This window comes from Vitis riparia, chromosome 18 (assembly GCF_004353265.1).
Source record: "Vitis riparia cultivar Riparia Gloire de Montpellier isolate 1030 chromosome 18, EGFV_Vit.rip_1.0, whole genome shotgun sequence".
In the NCBI taxonomy this organism is placed as follows: Eukaryota; Viridiplantae; Streptophyta; class Magnoliopsida; order Vitales; family Vitaceae; genus Vitis; species Vitis riparia.
The window spans coordinates 27,720,550-27,733,934 of NC_048448.1; the positions used below are offsets into that span (position 1 = coordinate 27,720,550).

Below are 13,385 nucleotides of genomic sequence, written 5' to 3' on the forward strand. Positions count from 1 at the left end.
GTGTAAAAGTTTTATTAAACATGAAAGAACTTCTTATGTAAACAAAATAGAATTATAAAATTCTTATAAGAAATAACATATTTATGACTTCTATATGAAACCTTTTTTAAAAGTTATAAGTTTTTTTTTATTAAAAAAAATACTAATTAAATAGGTATAAAAACTTTTATTCAACTCTTAAAAGTTAATCTAAATAAAATTTAAATATATTTGAAAATCACTTTTAAAAATTCAAAAAGTCACTTAAAAATAATTTATGAACATTTTTTTAATTTACGTTTAAATACTAAGTGGTTCTTTTTAAAATATTTATAATGTAAAAATATTTTTTATAGATAAAAATATTACAAATAAAAACATTTTAATCACAATTAATTTATTTTTAATTCATAAATTTCATTTATTGTTATTTATTTTTTCGGATTTAATTATTTACAATTATTTTTGAGTGTTATAAAGTATAATTAGGTCATGCCCAAATTTATTCCTTTCAACTCTATCTATTAGGTATAGTAGCGTGAAATTTTGGCCTCTCTCCACCTTTCTTCGCTTCTGACATTCTCATGCATTGCTTCGTCAACTCCAACCACATAGCATTGGAATGTCAGCTGGAATATTCCAAGTCCATAAAACCAAAGTTTATTATTTAATATTTTTTAGCGCACCACTCATGACTCTACAACTTTCCTGCCAACTTAATTTATTGACTTGGATTTGGAGGTTTGGTCATATGCAGCAACTTAGTTAACTGGTAAGTGTCTTTTCTCTAAACCATAAATTCAAATGATCAAGTCCTACGTTTTAATTTACAAAAACCAGTGATTTGTTTTTCTAGTTATTTTAATTTAAGGAAACAGAAAAGGGTTAGGCTCAAATTTGGAGTTTTTCAGTGTGGTTAGGCTCAATTTGTCCCATGCAATGAAATGGGTGATTTGTTTTTTTTCCTTTTCCTTTATCTTGGTGTAGATCTTGTGATATTGTTATTAAAATAGAAGGTAAAATATAAATTATATATCAATTATTTTAACTTTAGGAAAAAACGTTTATTTTAATTTAAAATAAATAAATAAAAAGAATGACTTTATCTCAACTATATAAGACTTCATAAAAATTATCTTATTTGCAAAATATTTTTAGATGTAAAAGTAAAAAAATAAACAAACCATTTCATGACCTTTTCACAAGTATCCATTTAGATCATAGTTTAATTTTAAAATATAAGAATAAGTCAATTACTCTAAACTATATCATTTATAATTTTTTAATTATTAATATGATACCTAACCTTCTATGAATCGGAATAAAATATGGAGAAGTAAAAAACTGTCAAATCAAGATAATTTTAAACTATGCCATTTCAAACTTTTCTAATACAACATGATATTTTATCATATCCAAATAAATTGGAATAGCCAAAAGTTGTCAAATCAAGATATATCTATTGTGGACATAGCATTGGGAGGCATCTTAGCATTGTTTTTATTGAACAGAAAATAAATCATGAAAGCTGAATAATACGAATATTCAATGAAATCTTGGCATGTTATTTCTTTGCAGCTTCAACATGGTGGCATGTCAGATGGAGGAGGCAACATTTGAGCTTCTGGTGTTTACCATTTTCACTATGAACACAGTTTCCATACCCCAAGTCAGATGGCGTTCTACATGGCAATGCATGAACCACACTCCTGCAATACAGAAAATACACAACATTACACCTATGTTGGCAGTTTCAAGGGTTTTTTTTTTTTTTTTCATAGAGGCATGAGTGCTTGCAACATACCAGGGTTGGATGCCTGAATCTGATTGCAACCCAACCATTCTTAGGAACAGAGATGGTATTCTGATGGGGAGATCCACCAGATTGTAGTGCAAAGGATCTCTATTTTCATCGAAATTCCCAAATCCCCATCCAACAACATAGAAACTGTGTCCATGGAGATGCATGGGTGGGTTACCCCTGCAACCAAGTTTGTCCCTTGCAAACAATCTCCACTGTGGAGTTATAATCGAGCACCCTTACTTCTGTTCCGGCGCTCGGCAGCTGATAGAGTAATGGAAGATAATATGCTGTGAAATCAAACACCACTGGTGGAACGCTAGGAAATTTATCTCCATATACACCACTGATGTTATAATAGTAAGCTTCCAATATATCAATTGTAGGGGTATGGAAGCTTATGTTGTTTATACTTGCGGCAGACCTCGACCCATTGGACCCTGAACATGAATCATTGACGCATGGGTACGAGTTTACAGAAACAGTGTAAATCAGTTTAGTGCTAGTGCTCAATGGGACATTGCAAGGATGTTCTATATTTGCTAAGCTTCGGAGGGTGGCCATGACCTGAAGCGATGCAATTGTGTCATTGAATGCAGGTAAATGAGGCAAGAAGGGAGGTGAAGATGACTTAGTATCCCCTGTATTGTACAATAGCTGTGGTGGTTGTGTTATCAAAAATATTACGACCTGCTGGGCATCGAATAAGTTTTAGCCGCCATGTAATAGTGATCTGGGCGTTGGTTAGCTTCTAGTAAGACATCGAAGGTTTGGCCAGGAAATATTGTGATATAATCTCGTGTCAATGGTTTTGTGTAGCTACCATCTGTTCCAACCACTATCATTTTATGCTTGGCAATGGAGAAGAAGAGAGGCTCATGCAAGGCAGCATTGATTATGCGAAGTAGATAGGTCTTTTCATGATCCACTGTTAGCTTAAATGTGCCTGCAATTAGAAAGGGAAAGTTGTATACTTATGACTAACCAAAAGAAAAAGAAAAAGTTTCCATGAGGATCCACCAATTATGAAGTGATTAATTGATTAGGGTGTAAATTTGGCTCCATATTTCAAAATTATATTTGGACTAGCCTTTTCTCATGTGTTAAATCATGGCTCTACCATTCTCATAGCTATATTCCTCTTTCTTAGCGTTAAGCTTTAAATATGTTGATGTTAATAAGAAAAAGTACTATGGTCAACATATAAGAAAATGAAATTGTGTACAATTTTAAAATGGGAAGTTAAACTTAATTTGTACTTGATTTTGAGCATGGAAGTAGATCACCGGGTTGTCCATTTATCAATAAAGAATCAGAGGCGTTGGCATCAGCTCCGCTTGCAAGCCCTTTATCTCGAATCGCATTCACATCAATCTTCCACCATTGTCCTGCATTTCAACAACTCAATAATTTTAGATTTTTCTTTGTTGGTTAATTCATAATATGTAAATTAACATTTAAAAGTAACAACACTTATACCTAATATGATGAGAACTTCTGCATTAGGTTTGTGAAAAGGATATTTGGTTCCATTCTTGGGATAGACGATTATAGCTCCATGAACGGTGGCTCGAGTCCAGTCACTATGAGCATGCCACCATAAAGTGCCTTCCTCAGAGGAAAGGATGATCTTCTGACTAAACTTTGACCCTGGCTGAATTGGGCATTGTGTGATATACTCGGGACCATCTGTCCATGGATATCTAGGCATGTTCACCCCATGCCTGCAAAACAATAACTATACGTTAACTAGTACTTATTTTCGAACTAACAAAAGATGGCATGTAGCAACATATTATCATAGTAACAAGCGGCATCTACTGTATTTCAATAAAACTAAAGCAAATAACCCTAAAGTATTGTTTTAAATTTGACTTTATTTGCAAAGCAATATATTGCAACCCCCTCTTATAAATAAAAGAATGTATGCCATGTAGGCATGTTGTTGACACTCTTTCTCTGAGACACGCTCAAGACCTACCAGTGAATGGTGACGTTTTCTTTTCCCCTGTTATAAACATCGACAATGATCGTCTCTCCTTTCATAGCATATATAGTTGGTCCCGGAAATTGTCCATTTACTGTTAACATTTTCTTGGTGCTACAAAGCCTTGTATATGAAGCTTCCCTCACCTGCAACCAATTAAAAGTTAACCATGCAACCTCATCCCAAAAGAAATATTACATGCATGAATGGTTGCATCAATCCATTCATGCAAGTGTTTAACCACTTAAAAATTGATAGCATGCATGAACGACCCAACAACACCAGAGTAAAGGGTCCTACGGTGGAAAATGAGAGTCATACTGCTCCCTAAATATTATAATCAGAAGGTGACGTTAAGGCCAGAATCATATATAGTATTTACCACAAAAGTATGCCGACGGGTTGAAGCTTGGCAATGGATGCCACCACCAAAAAGTTGAAACACTAAAATTTGTAAGAGGAAAACCTTCATGATCAGCCACATCTTCTTTGGAATAAAAGCCTCTTCTCTTTTCCTAAACAGAACTCCTTCCATTTTCTTACTCCTTTTGATGTGTTTCTTTCATATATATGATTCATTATATAGTCATGATAATTCTGTCGGGATACCATTCTTCCTCTCCACGTTTCAATATAAGAGAAAGTGATTTGAATGTGTATTGGCTTTTAATGTTCTTTGACCACTTCAATGAGCAGGACCACTATATAGAATAATGATATTTGATCAATTACCAAATTAAAATAAACCAAATGCGTGAAGAAAGCTAACAATTGTGAAAAATTCTTACAGGTTACTTCCACGTTATTTTAGAATAAATTTAAAATATTCTTTCACACGTTATTTTGGCCCCGCGTATAAACTGTTTTTCATAGACAACTCCTTTTAAGAATTATTTTAAAATTATTTTTTAAGAATTATTTTTGTAAATATTATTTAGCAAACCCTTATTATTATCCTCACTTGTTATCGTGTTACTTAAGACAATCAATAGTGCTGAACCGATGATTATTGTTTTGGTCTGATGGGACAAAGTTGTTTCCCAATTTTTTTAAAACTTTGAGAATTGAGATTATAAAAGACATGACGATAAGCTAAGTTGGTATTTCAGAATTTTCCATAAAAAAACACAAAAATACATTTTGTAAATCACTTAAAACATCAATTGGGAGTCATAGTATCTTTTTTCTCAACAAAAAGCAATTTAATAATAATAAATAATTATAGATTAAAAAAAACGTTTTTCAAAACAAATGCAATCTATAATTTATTTGTTCATATGATATATATATATCTTGATTAAAATGGTTTTACTTGGCTTACACAAACCATCTAAAAAAAAGTAAAATAAGAAATAATTCAAACATCCTTGTTTGGTTTATTGTATCATATACAAAGAAAAATCATTATATAAATAAATTATGGAAAGATTTATATATTTTTAAATTATTTATAAACAGAAAAAAATGATGAATAAATTTTAAGATGCGTAAAAATTTGATCAAGTTAATTTAGACTTTTTTCACTTTTTTCTCACATTTTCTTTAAAAATTTGGGAATAAATTTCCTATTATTCTCTGTATGATACATATTTATTCAATATTTGGTTAAATTATTTTGAATGTATATTTTTACCTTAACAAGAAACTTTACTTGAAAATGAAAATAGTTTAGTTGTTAATTGTGACACTTGAAGATCAAAGACACCATGGTCATTTCACTTGTCAAACCCAAGAGTCCAACATGTGAATGACCTTAACTAACAAATCCAACAAGTAATTAGTTGACAACTTTCTTAAATTGATTCATAACAATGATTAGAGCATAAATAAATAAAAAATCTAACCCAAAACTAATTAAAAATATCTAAGTAATAAATTCAAAGATCATCCCACAGAATTCAAAGAGTTTTAGAAATCAATACTACGTTCAATCTTAATTTAAAATTCCTAAATAATTAATTGTAAAGCAGATTTCAAAAGAAACACCCTTCTTAACTCGATTTCTCCTCATTAATATCACTTGTACATGAAAAGTGAAATAATAGAGAAGAGTGAACTTAAAACTCAGTTAGGAAAAATAGTTCAATAAGGAGGATCAAGTATAGTACAAAGTTAAATCCTCGGACCTAACACATCTTTATAAAAAAAATTGATAAGTAGGAGTTCATTTAATTCAATAATTAAATTCAATAATTAAATTCGCTTTCTTCAAAAAATTAGGCACTTTCAATTTAAAGATAAAACTAAATAATATACTTTGTATACTTAAATTATATTTTAAAAAATTATAAACAAACATTTTACTTTGACTTATTAATAATAACATTGTGCCCAAATAGTAGAAATTGCTTTAGGTGGCTATATGATCAAACCAACTTTTATTATTCAGTAAAGAAACTCTCAAAGATTTTTTTTTTTAAATAAAAAAAAATTATTTTAAGTTATGTGTATAGTTATTATTATCAATTTTATTTTCCATTCTCATTCTCATTATTACCTAAAATTGTAATGGAAACAAACATTCATTTCAACTTTACACTCTTTGGTGATTTCAAACATAAGAATTGGAATTCACATATTTATTACTAATCAAGGAAAAATAGGCATCGAAATAAAGGTCATGTTTGGTAATTGCCTTTAAAAATAATTTTGAAAAACAATTTTTGAGAATTTTTTTTTTAAAATTGTTCAATATCTTGTAAAAAAAAATGTCTATTTAGGAACTTGAAATGTTTTTAACCCACTTTATATGTTTTTACATATGTTTATTTGTAGTACTTTATTTTTTTATCATTCCCCATATTTGTGTAATTATTTTTTAAAATAGCCCTAAAAAAAAAAATTTAAATAATTTAAAAAATGCTATCTGAAGACATTATATTAGTAGTTTTTAAAAGAAAAAAACTATTTTCTATTTTTTGATTGTCAAACATGGTTTCTTGTTTTTTTGTTTTAGAGAATAGAAAATTGTTTTAAAAAATGGTTACCAAAGATATCTATTCATTCTCATTCCCCATTCCAATGTACCAAATATGAGCTTAATGACTTATATTTTAGTCAGTTTTATATTGATACAAAGAAAAATCATGCTTCAATTAAATGCATATGAACTAATATTAGAAAAATCACTTTTAATAGGGTTGAAAGAAAATAAGTTAATATTAAGTAGTTGAACATTTGCTCAGTTGAGAAGTGTTCCTAAATTTCAAAAGTAATTTTTGTAGGAAAATTTTGGATTACTTTTTGGAATACCCAAGATCGGAAAAAAAAAAAAAACAATCAATTGTTTCACCATTTAATTATTTACCCCAAGTCATGAATGAAACCACACTAAAATCGAGAATCACTCTGTTCCACAACACACAGTCTTTTACCTTCTTTTTTCAAAGAACTTTTCTTCCAGAGTTCTCTCAATCTTTCTTTTCTAGAGAAAAGTTTATTGGGGTGATTTTTAGGTAATTTCTAGTAGTTTCAACTCCTAGAAAATGTTCCACCCTTATCTCTTATTTGGTTGGATCAGGTTAGGTCACACCAACTTGGGTGCCCGCCCAACTCCAACAATATTTAAGTATTTAATCAAGTAAATGATTGAATTACTATGAACAAGTATAATGATCAAAACAAAAATTTTACTCTTTTTTGTTTTAATATAAAATCCAACCTCTAATTGAACAAATCATTTACCATTTAAAAAATATTCTTAATATCTTCATTTTCTTTTTGTGTTTTTGAAAGTTCATTTTTATTTTAACTAGATCAAATAATATTTGTATAATAATGCCTTTAATCTACATTTTTATGAGTAATACCAAATAAACATCTCAACAAATATTATATAAGATGATCATTAATATCACTATCTTCATTTTATTTATGTTATTCTTCTTTATCCAATGGATTTAATTATTTGTTGTAAAATGAACAAGGACCTCTATAGTTATAATCTCATCTAAAAAGTTGGGGAAGCTATCTCTACATTTGTGGTTCATGCATGAAATAAATTGTTTTTGTACTTCCATCATCAAAGATGCATGTATGTCTAAGAATGGCAAAAGAATCTAAGGTTGGGAAAAGAATGAAAAGAAATTTATGTTTTGTTTAATTCATTTGATTTTTTTTCTATTCTATATAAAAATTCAATATATATATATATATATATATATATATATATATATATATATATATATATATAACTTTTTAACTAATTTTAATTATATTTTTCTTTCATATTTTTTATAATAAATCAAAATTAAAAAAAAAACATTTTTTAATATTTCAACTATAAAAAGGTGGGCATAATTAATTTAAAATCCTAGGATATCCTAACAACCTAACCTTAAAATTTTCTTAAATAAATAATCACTTCACCAGTCATATATTTTCTTATTCCACTGTATTGTGATTGGCACCATAGTATTTGTTATACTTTGAAGCATTTTGGTATGATTCTCATATCATAATAAGTCATTTTTGAAGCAAACCCAACATGCTTGATAGAAATCCCTCTTGCAAAATGAACCCAAGGTTTCTTATTTGTGAGTATTGGTACATTAATTTATATAGTTTAAGATTGATAATTTTGTTTCAATCATTTTAACTTAGGTATTTTTTATATTATATCTCACTCTCCTTTGAAAACTCGAAGTTGTCGTGTGATCAACTAGAATAACAAAGGTAAGTATAGAAAGGTCTAAGAAAGACAAATTAGAGTTAATGAAGGTTGGTGTGAATGTCAAGTTCTTAAACTAAGTGAAATGTTTTTTAAAATAGTTTTAAAAACCTCTTAGAGAGTTCTAGTGCTATAGAGAGCACTTAAGCTCTCTCTAGAGCACTCAAGTGTGATAGAATTCTCTACAATTCTAAAGCTTTGATTTTCCAAATTTTAAAAGCTTTATTTTGGGAAAATTCTAAATCCGATCCACTAGGATCTTAGCCCTATAAATACCTTGTCTAAAGAGGATTTTCTCTTTTTGATGCAAATGTTTAAAAAAACCTAATTTGCCTTCGTTTCCAAAACTCTGAAAAATGATTGTCTTCGCTTTTACTAGGTTGAGAAAGAGATTTGCATCTCCACAAACACTAAAGTAGGATTCACTAGGAGCACAAGCGGTGTTGTATTACAAATGTGAAGTATAGTAGAGGTGATGGGGAGTAAGACTTAGGGATGGCTTCCACTAGATAAAACTGTGCACTATACTTTTGAATAGTGGATTTTTAATTAGATGTTTCTGACCCCATGGATTTTACATCCGCATGTTGTATAAGTGGTTTTCCATGTAAAAAATCTTGCATTCTTGTATTGAATATTTTTAGGCTTTCCTAAATCAAACAAATTAATTTTTAAAAAAAAAAAATTAATTTTTGAGCATAAGAGGTTCAAACACCTATTCACCCCTTCTAGATGTTACCTAAACAAGATCAACTAACTTTCAATGAGGAAAACTCAAATTACAATTTGCACTTTCGGCCAACACAACTAGGCTTAGATAAATTGAAGAATAACTTCAAATCAACCAACTAGCCTTCATCCATAGAGGCTGCCTCCAATTTGAAGATTATGAAAACCTCTCGAAGCATATCTAAAGAAAAATAAGAGCATTGGCTCACCCTCAGGGTTCCTTGGAGAGGCTTTGATCTTTATTTTCTCCATGAGTTGTTGAAAGGGTCTTTAACAACTTGGATTGGATTGGATTAGATGGACAACTTATATGAACTAAAAATGATAAATATTGCAACTACTCAAAATACATTTTCACAAAATTGCCAACTTGTAGATCATTTTTAGTTAACCAAATCTTAAAACATTAGTCACATCAATCACATCTATGGCCAAAATTAAGTGAAGACTAAGCACAGATAGAAGAGGACCATCGAGACGCTCTCCTTAGCTCTACCAAGCTAGCTAACAACCTTGAACAGAATATTGCTCGAGCAGTCCATGACTACTATTAAAAGGAAAAAACTATGAAAAAATATGAAGAACAAAAAGCATAAAAAGAAAATATAGGCTCAAATAAAATGGTTCAATTTGGGAATCAACTACTATGCAATATATGACTAAATTCTCAGCTAGATTCTTACGAGTTCTAACCCCCAAAAGCATCAAATGCAGAAGAAAAACCATGCAAAAGATAAACCAGTAAGACAATAACAATATGATAGTTTTCATTTCTATCTTTCAAGTTTGAGCATCTTGTGCTGATGCATCCTCTCAATGTAGAAATGGCTTGCTTCATTATATCAGCATTGTAAAGAGAAAATGTGTAAGCTCACCATAATCTTTAATAGTGAAGATACTTGAATTCTCATCCGTAGTGTTGCACTGAAATTTTGGTTGATTGCCTTCTTTCTCATCTTGTTCTTATAGTGGATGAACCCCACACTTCTTCACCTCATAAGATGGGCCATAGACGTGGAATGAAGCCTGATTTTGACTCAGTTTATTTAGCCAATTGGCGTGGCCAATCCCAATTCGAGAAATTGGTTGATACCCAAGCCACATGTGATCTAATTTAATGAATCTGTGTCCTTCATCCGAAGAATTCTGGTGTTCTGGATTGATGGGAGCAAAAAGGTGAACAGTTTTACCTTGAGTCAAATTCAAATGATAAAATATATTACCAAGGCAATCATGGAAAACACCCTTAACTACAAAAATAGCACACACAACCAATCTCATCAACTTAGTATTACACCAATTTGGAGATAGATGTACTGTTGTTGTGGAGCCTAGTGTCATGAGATGCTTCAAATGACCCTCCCCATGGGCTTATATAGAAGGTGGGAAGCTTCTAGAGACCCTGGAGACATTTACACTTAGCTACAAAGTGGAAGAGTATGGAAGCTTCTAGAGAGGGCTAGAGATGTCTACACATCTCTACACTTGGCTAGGAGAGCATTGGAATAGTGTGGGGTATTCTAGAATCTTCCAAAGTCATCTTGTACATACCCTTGTACATAGACTAGTGTAGGAGCTTCTAGTTATTCTTGATTTGTAAGGAACCCTCCAATGTTCCAGAGAGTTCCATTGGTGCCTATAAATAGGTGAGGGCCTCATTTGGCCAAGGCACCACCCAAATCACTTCCTAACCAAGCAAGTGAGTTCCCAAAGCACTTGTAAAGCTTCCTTTGAGCAGTAAAAGCATCCATCCTTTAAGTGTTTCCTACTACGCCCTCTAAAGCTTCTAGGTCGGGTGCATCTTAGCCTAGCAAGCTAAGCATTGGGAGTGAGGCTGACTTAGCAAGATGAAGTGTCTTGACTTGTCTAAGTGTCGCACAAGCTTAGGAAAAGACTAAGTCTGTGATAGTTGGCATCAGAGCACGGCTACTAAGCAGGCACAGTAAAGGAAGCAAGTTGGGGTCCAAAATTGAGGACGCTATCGAGCAAACTCGTGGGAGGGAGACCGAGCCTACTACACGGGGCATGGGCAAAAAGGATAAATCTCTTGATGCCATAGCCAACATGGAGGCAAGGCTAGCCAAGGTGGAGCTAGCCATGGTAGACACCTGAGAAGAGGTGGACTTGATCGAGCAAAACATGGAGAAGGGCTTAGAAGATCTAAGGGAGCAGATCCAAGACCTTCTTGAGGGGATGCTAGTCTCACAATTTCAGCCAGTGTCGCACGAGGAGTTTATGTCTTTCCAAGAAAAGGTCTTGATCATGTTTGCTAGCATGAAGTCAAGGATAGAGGCCTTGGCCACTCAAATGGAGTCCTGAGACTAGGAGGTTAGTTAGGAGTTGGTCATCTACAAGGTTGCTGTGTTGGCACGGGTCATGGCCACACATGAGGCATCTAGGGTAGAGGTGTCGAAGCCACAAGGGTTTAGTGGCAAGCGGGATGCCAAGGAGTTGGACAACTTCTTATGGCATATGGATTGATACTTCGAGGCTATCGCACTGACTGATGAGGCGGCTAAGGTAAGGACTGCAACCCTCTACCTTATTGACACAACTACTCTATGGTGGCATTGGAGGTTCACCGATATGGAGAAAGACGTTTGCACCATAGAGACGTGGGAAAACTTCAAGAGAGAGATCAAGAAGCAATTCTACCCTAAGGATGTGGCTTACCTGACTAGGAAAAACATGAGGCGTCTCAAGCACATAGGCTCAATACGCGACAATGTCAATGAATTCTCTTCGCTCATGCTTGAGATTCCTAACATGACTAAGAAGGAGTCTTTATTCAACTTCATGGATAACCTGGAAGGGTGGGTCGAGCAAGAATTAAGGCGTCGAGGCGTTCAAGACTTAGCCACTGCTATGGCAGTAGTAGAGTCTTTAATGGATTACAAGAGGGAAGACTCCTTCCAGGTTGAGTCTTTGGAGGATAGTCACGCCATAGGTGGGGGAGACGAGGTTTCAAGGGACCACAATGCTCCTATAATGGGATAAGGTAAGATGCCTAACATCCGAGAAGGAAGGGGTAAGACGAAAAGGAAACAGTTTACACCTAAAATCAAATGCTTCCCGTGTGACGGTCCACATTGGGCACGAGATTGTCCAAAAAGGAAGGCACTCAATGCCATGATCAAGGAAGGGGAATAGGAAGACGAAGCACATATGGGCTCGATGATGTTACTAGGTGCCCTCCAAGTCTACCCAAAGCCCAGTACGCCTAAGACCTTCTTACTATTAGGGGTGCAAGTAAATGAGGCAAAAGAGGAGTGAGCTGAGGTAGCCCACACACACATGGATAAGGCCACCAAAGGAAAGGTAAACTCGATGGGCAAGAGGAAGCAGCACTTCAAGCATCGAAAGTGCAGGGGTTTGCATCCATCCGAGGCCTCACAGGAGAAGGAGGTGAAAAATTTTCCTAGTTGAATGGGTTACCAGGAGACAAGGGGTCTCTCCTTTGATAGAGTATCTAGTCCGATGGAAAGAACTACCTAAAAAGCAGGTAAGCTGAGAACATGTAGGTGCCTTAAGAAGGTTTTAGAAACAAATCGAGAAGTTTCAAGAAGAGGCAACAATGAGGACGTCGACGGCATAGGTGGGGAAAAGTGTCACAAGATGCTTCAAAAAACCCTCCCCATGGGCTTATATAGGAGGTGGGAAGCTTCTAGAGACCCTTGGAGACATCTACACTTAGCTAAAAAGTGGAAGTGTATGGAAGCTTCTAGAGAGGGCTAGAGATGTTCATACATCTCTACACTTAGCTAGGAGAGCATTGGAATAGTGGAGGTATTCTAGAATCTTCTAAAATCATTTTGTTCATACCCTTGTACATATACTAGTGTAGGAGCTTCTAGATTATTCTTGATTTGTAAGGAACCCTCCAATGTTCCAGAGAGTTCCATTGGTGCCTATAAATAGGTGAGGGCCTCATTTGGCCAAGGCACCATCCAAAACCACCCAAATCACTTCCTAACCAAGCAAGTTAGTTCCCAAAGCACTTGTAAAGCTTCATTTGAGCAATAAAAGCTTCCATTCTTTAAGTGTTGCCTACTATGCCCTCTAAAGCTTCTAAGTCGAGTGCATCTTAGCCTAGCAAGCTAAACATTGGGAGTAAGGCTAACTTAGCAAGATCAAGTGTCTTGACTTGTCTAAGTGTTGCACGAACTTAGGAAAATACTAAGTCTGTGACACTATACTGTGTTGGTTGAACCACTTAGGAA

General features: G+C 33.4%; 1 protein-coding gene across 1 annotated transcript; it reads right to left on the reverse strand.

Annotated features, from left to right (window-relative positions):
- Positions 1–2,996: 2,996 nt before the first annotated feature.
- On the reverse strand, positions 2,997–4,282 carry LOC117906224 (putative laccase-9). Its single transcript, XM_034819198.1, has 4 exons — positions 4,150–4,282; positions 3,762–3,913; positions 3,260–3,504; positions 2,997–3,168 (listed from the first exon to the last, which is right to left on the reverse strand). The coding sequence occupies exons 1-4, from the start codon at positions 4,249–4,251 to the stop codon at positions 3,029–3,031; spliced, it is 639 nt and encodes a 212-aa protein (XP_034675089.1). The 5' UTR covers positions 4,252–4,282; the 3' UTR covers positions 2,997–3,028.
- Positions 4,283–13,385: the final 9,103 nt, after the last annotated feature.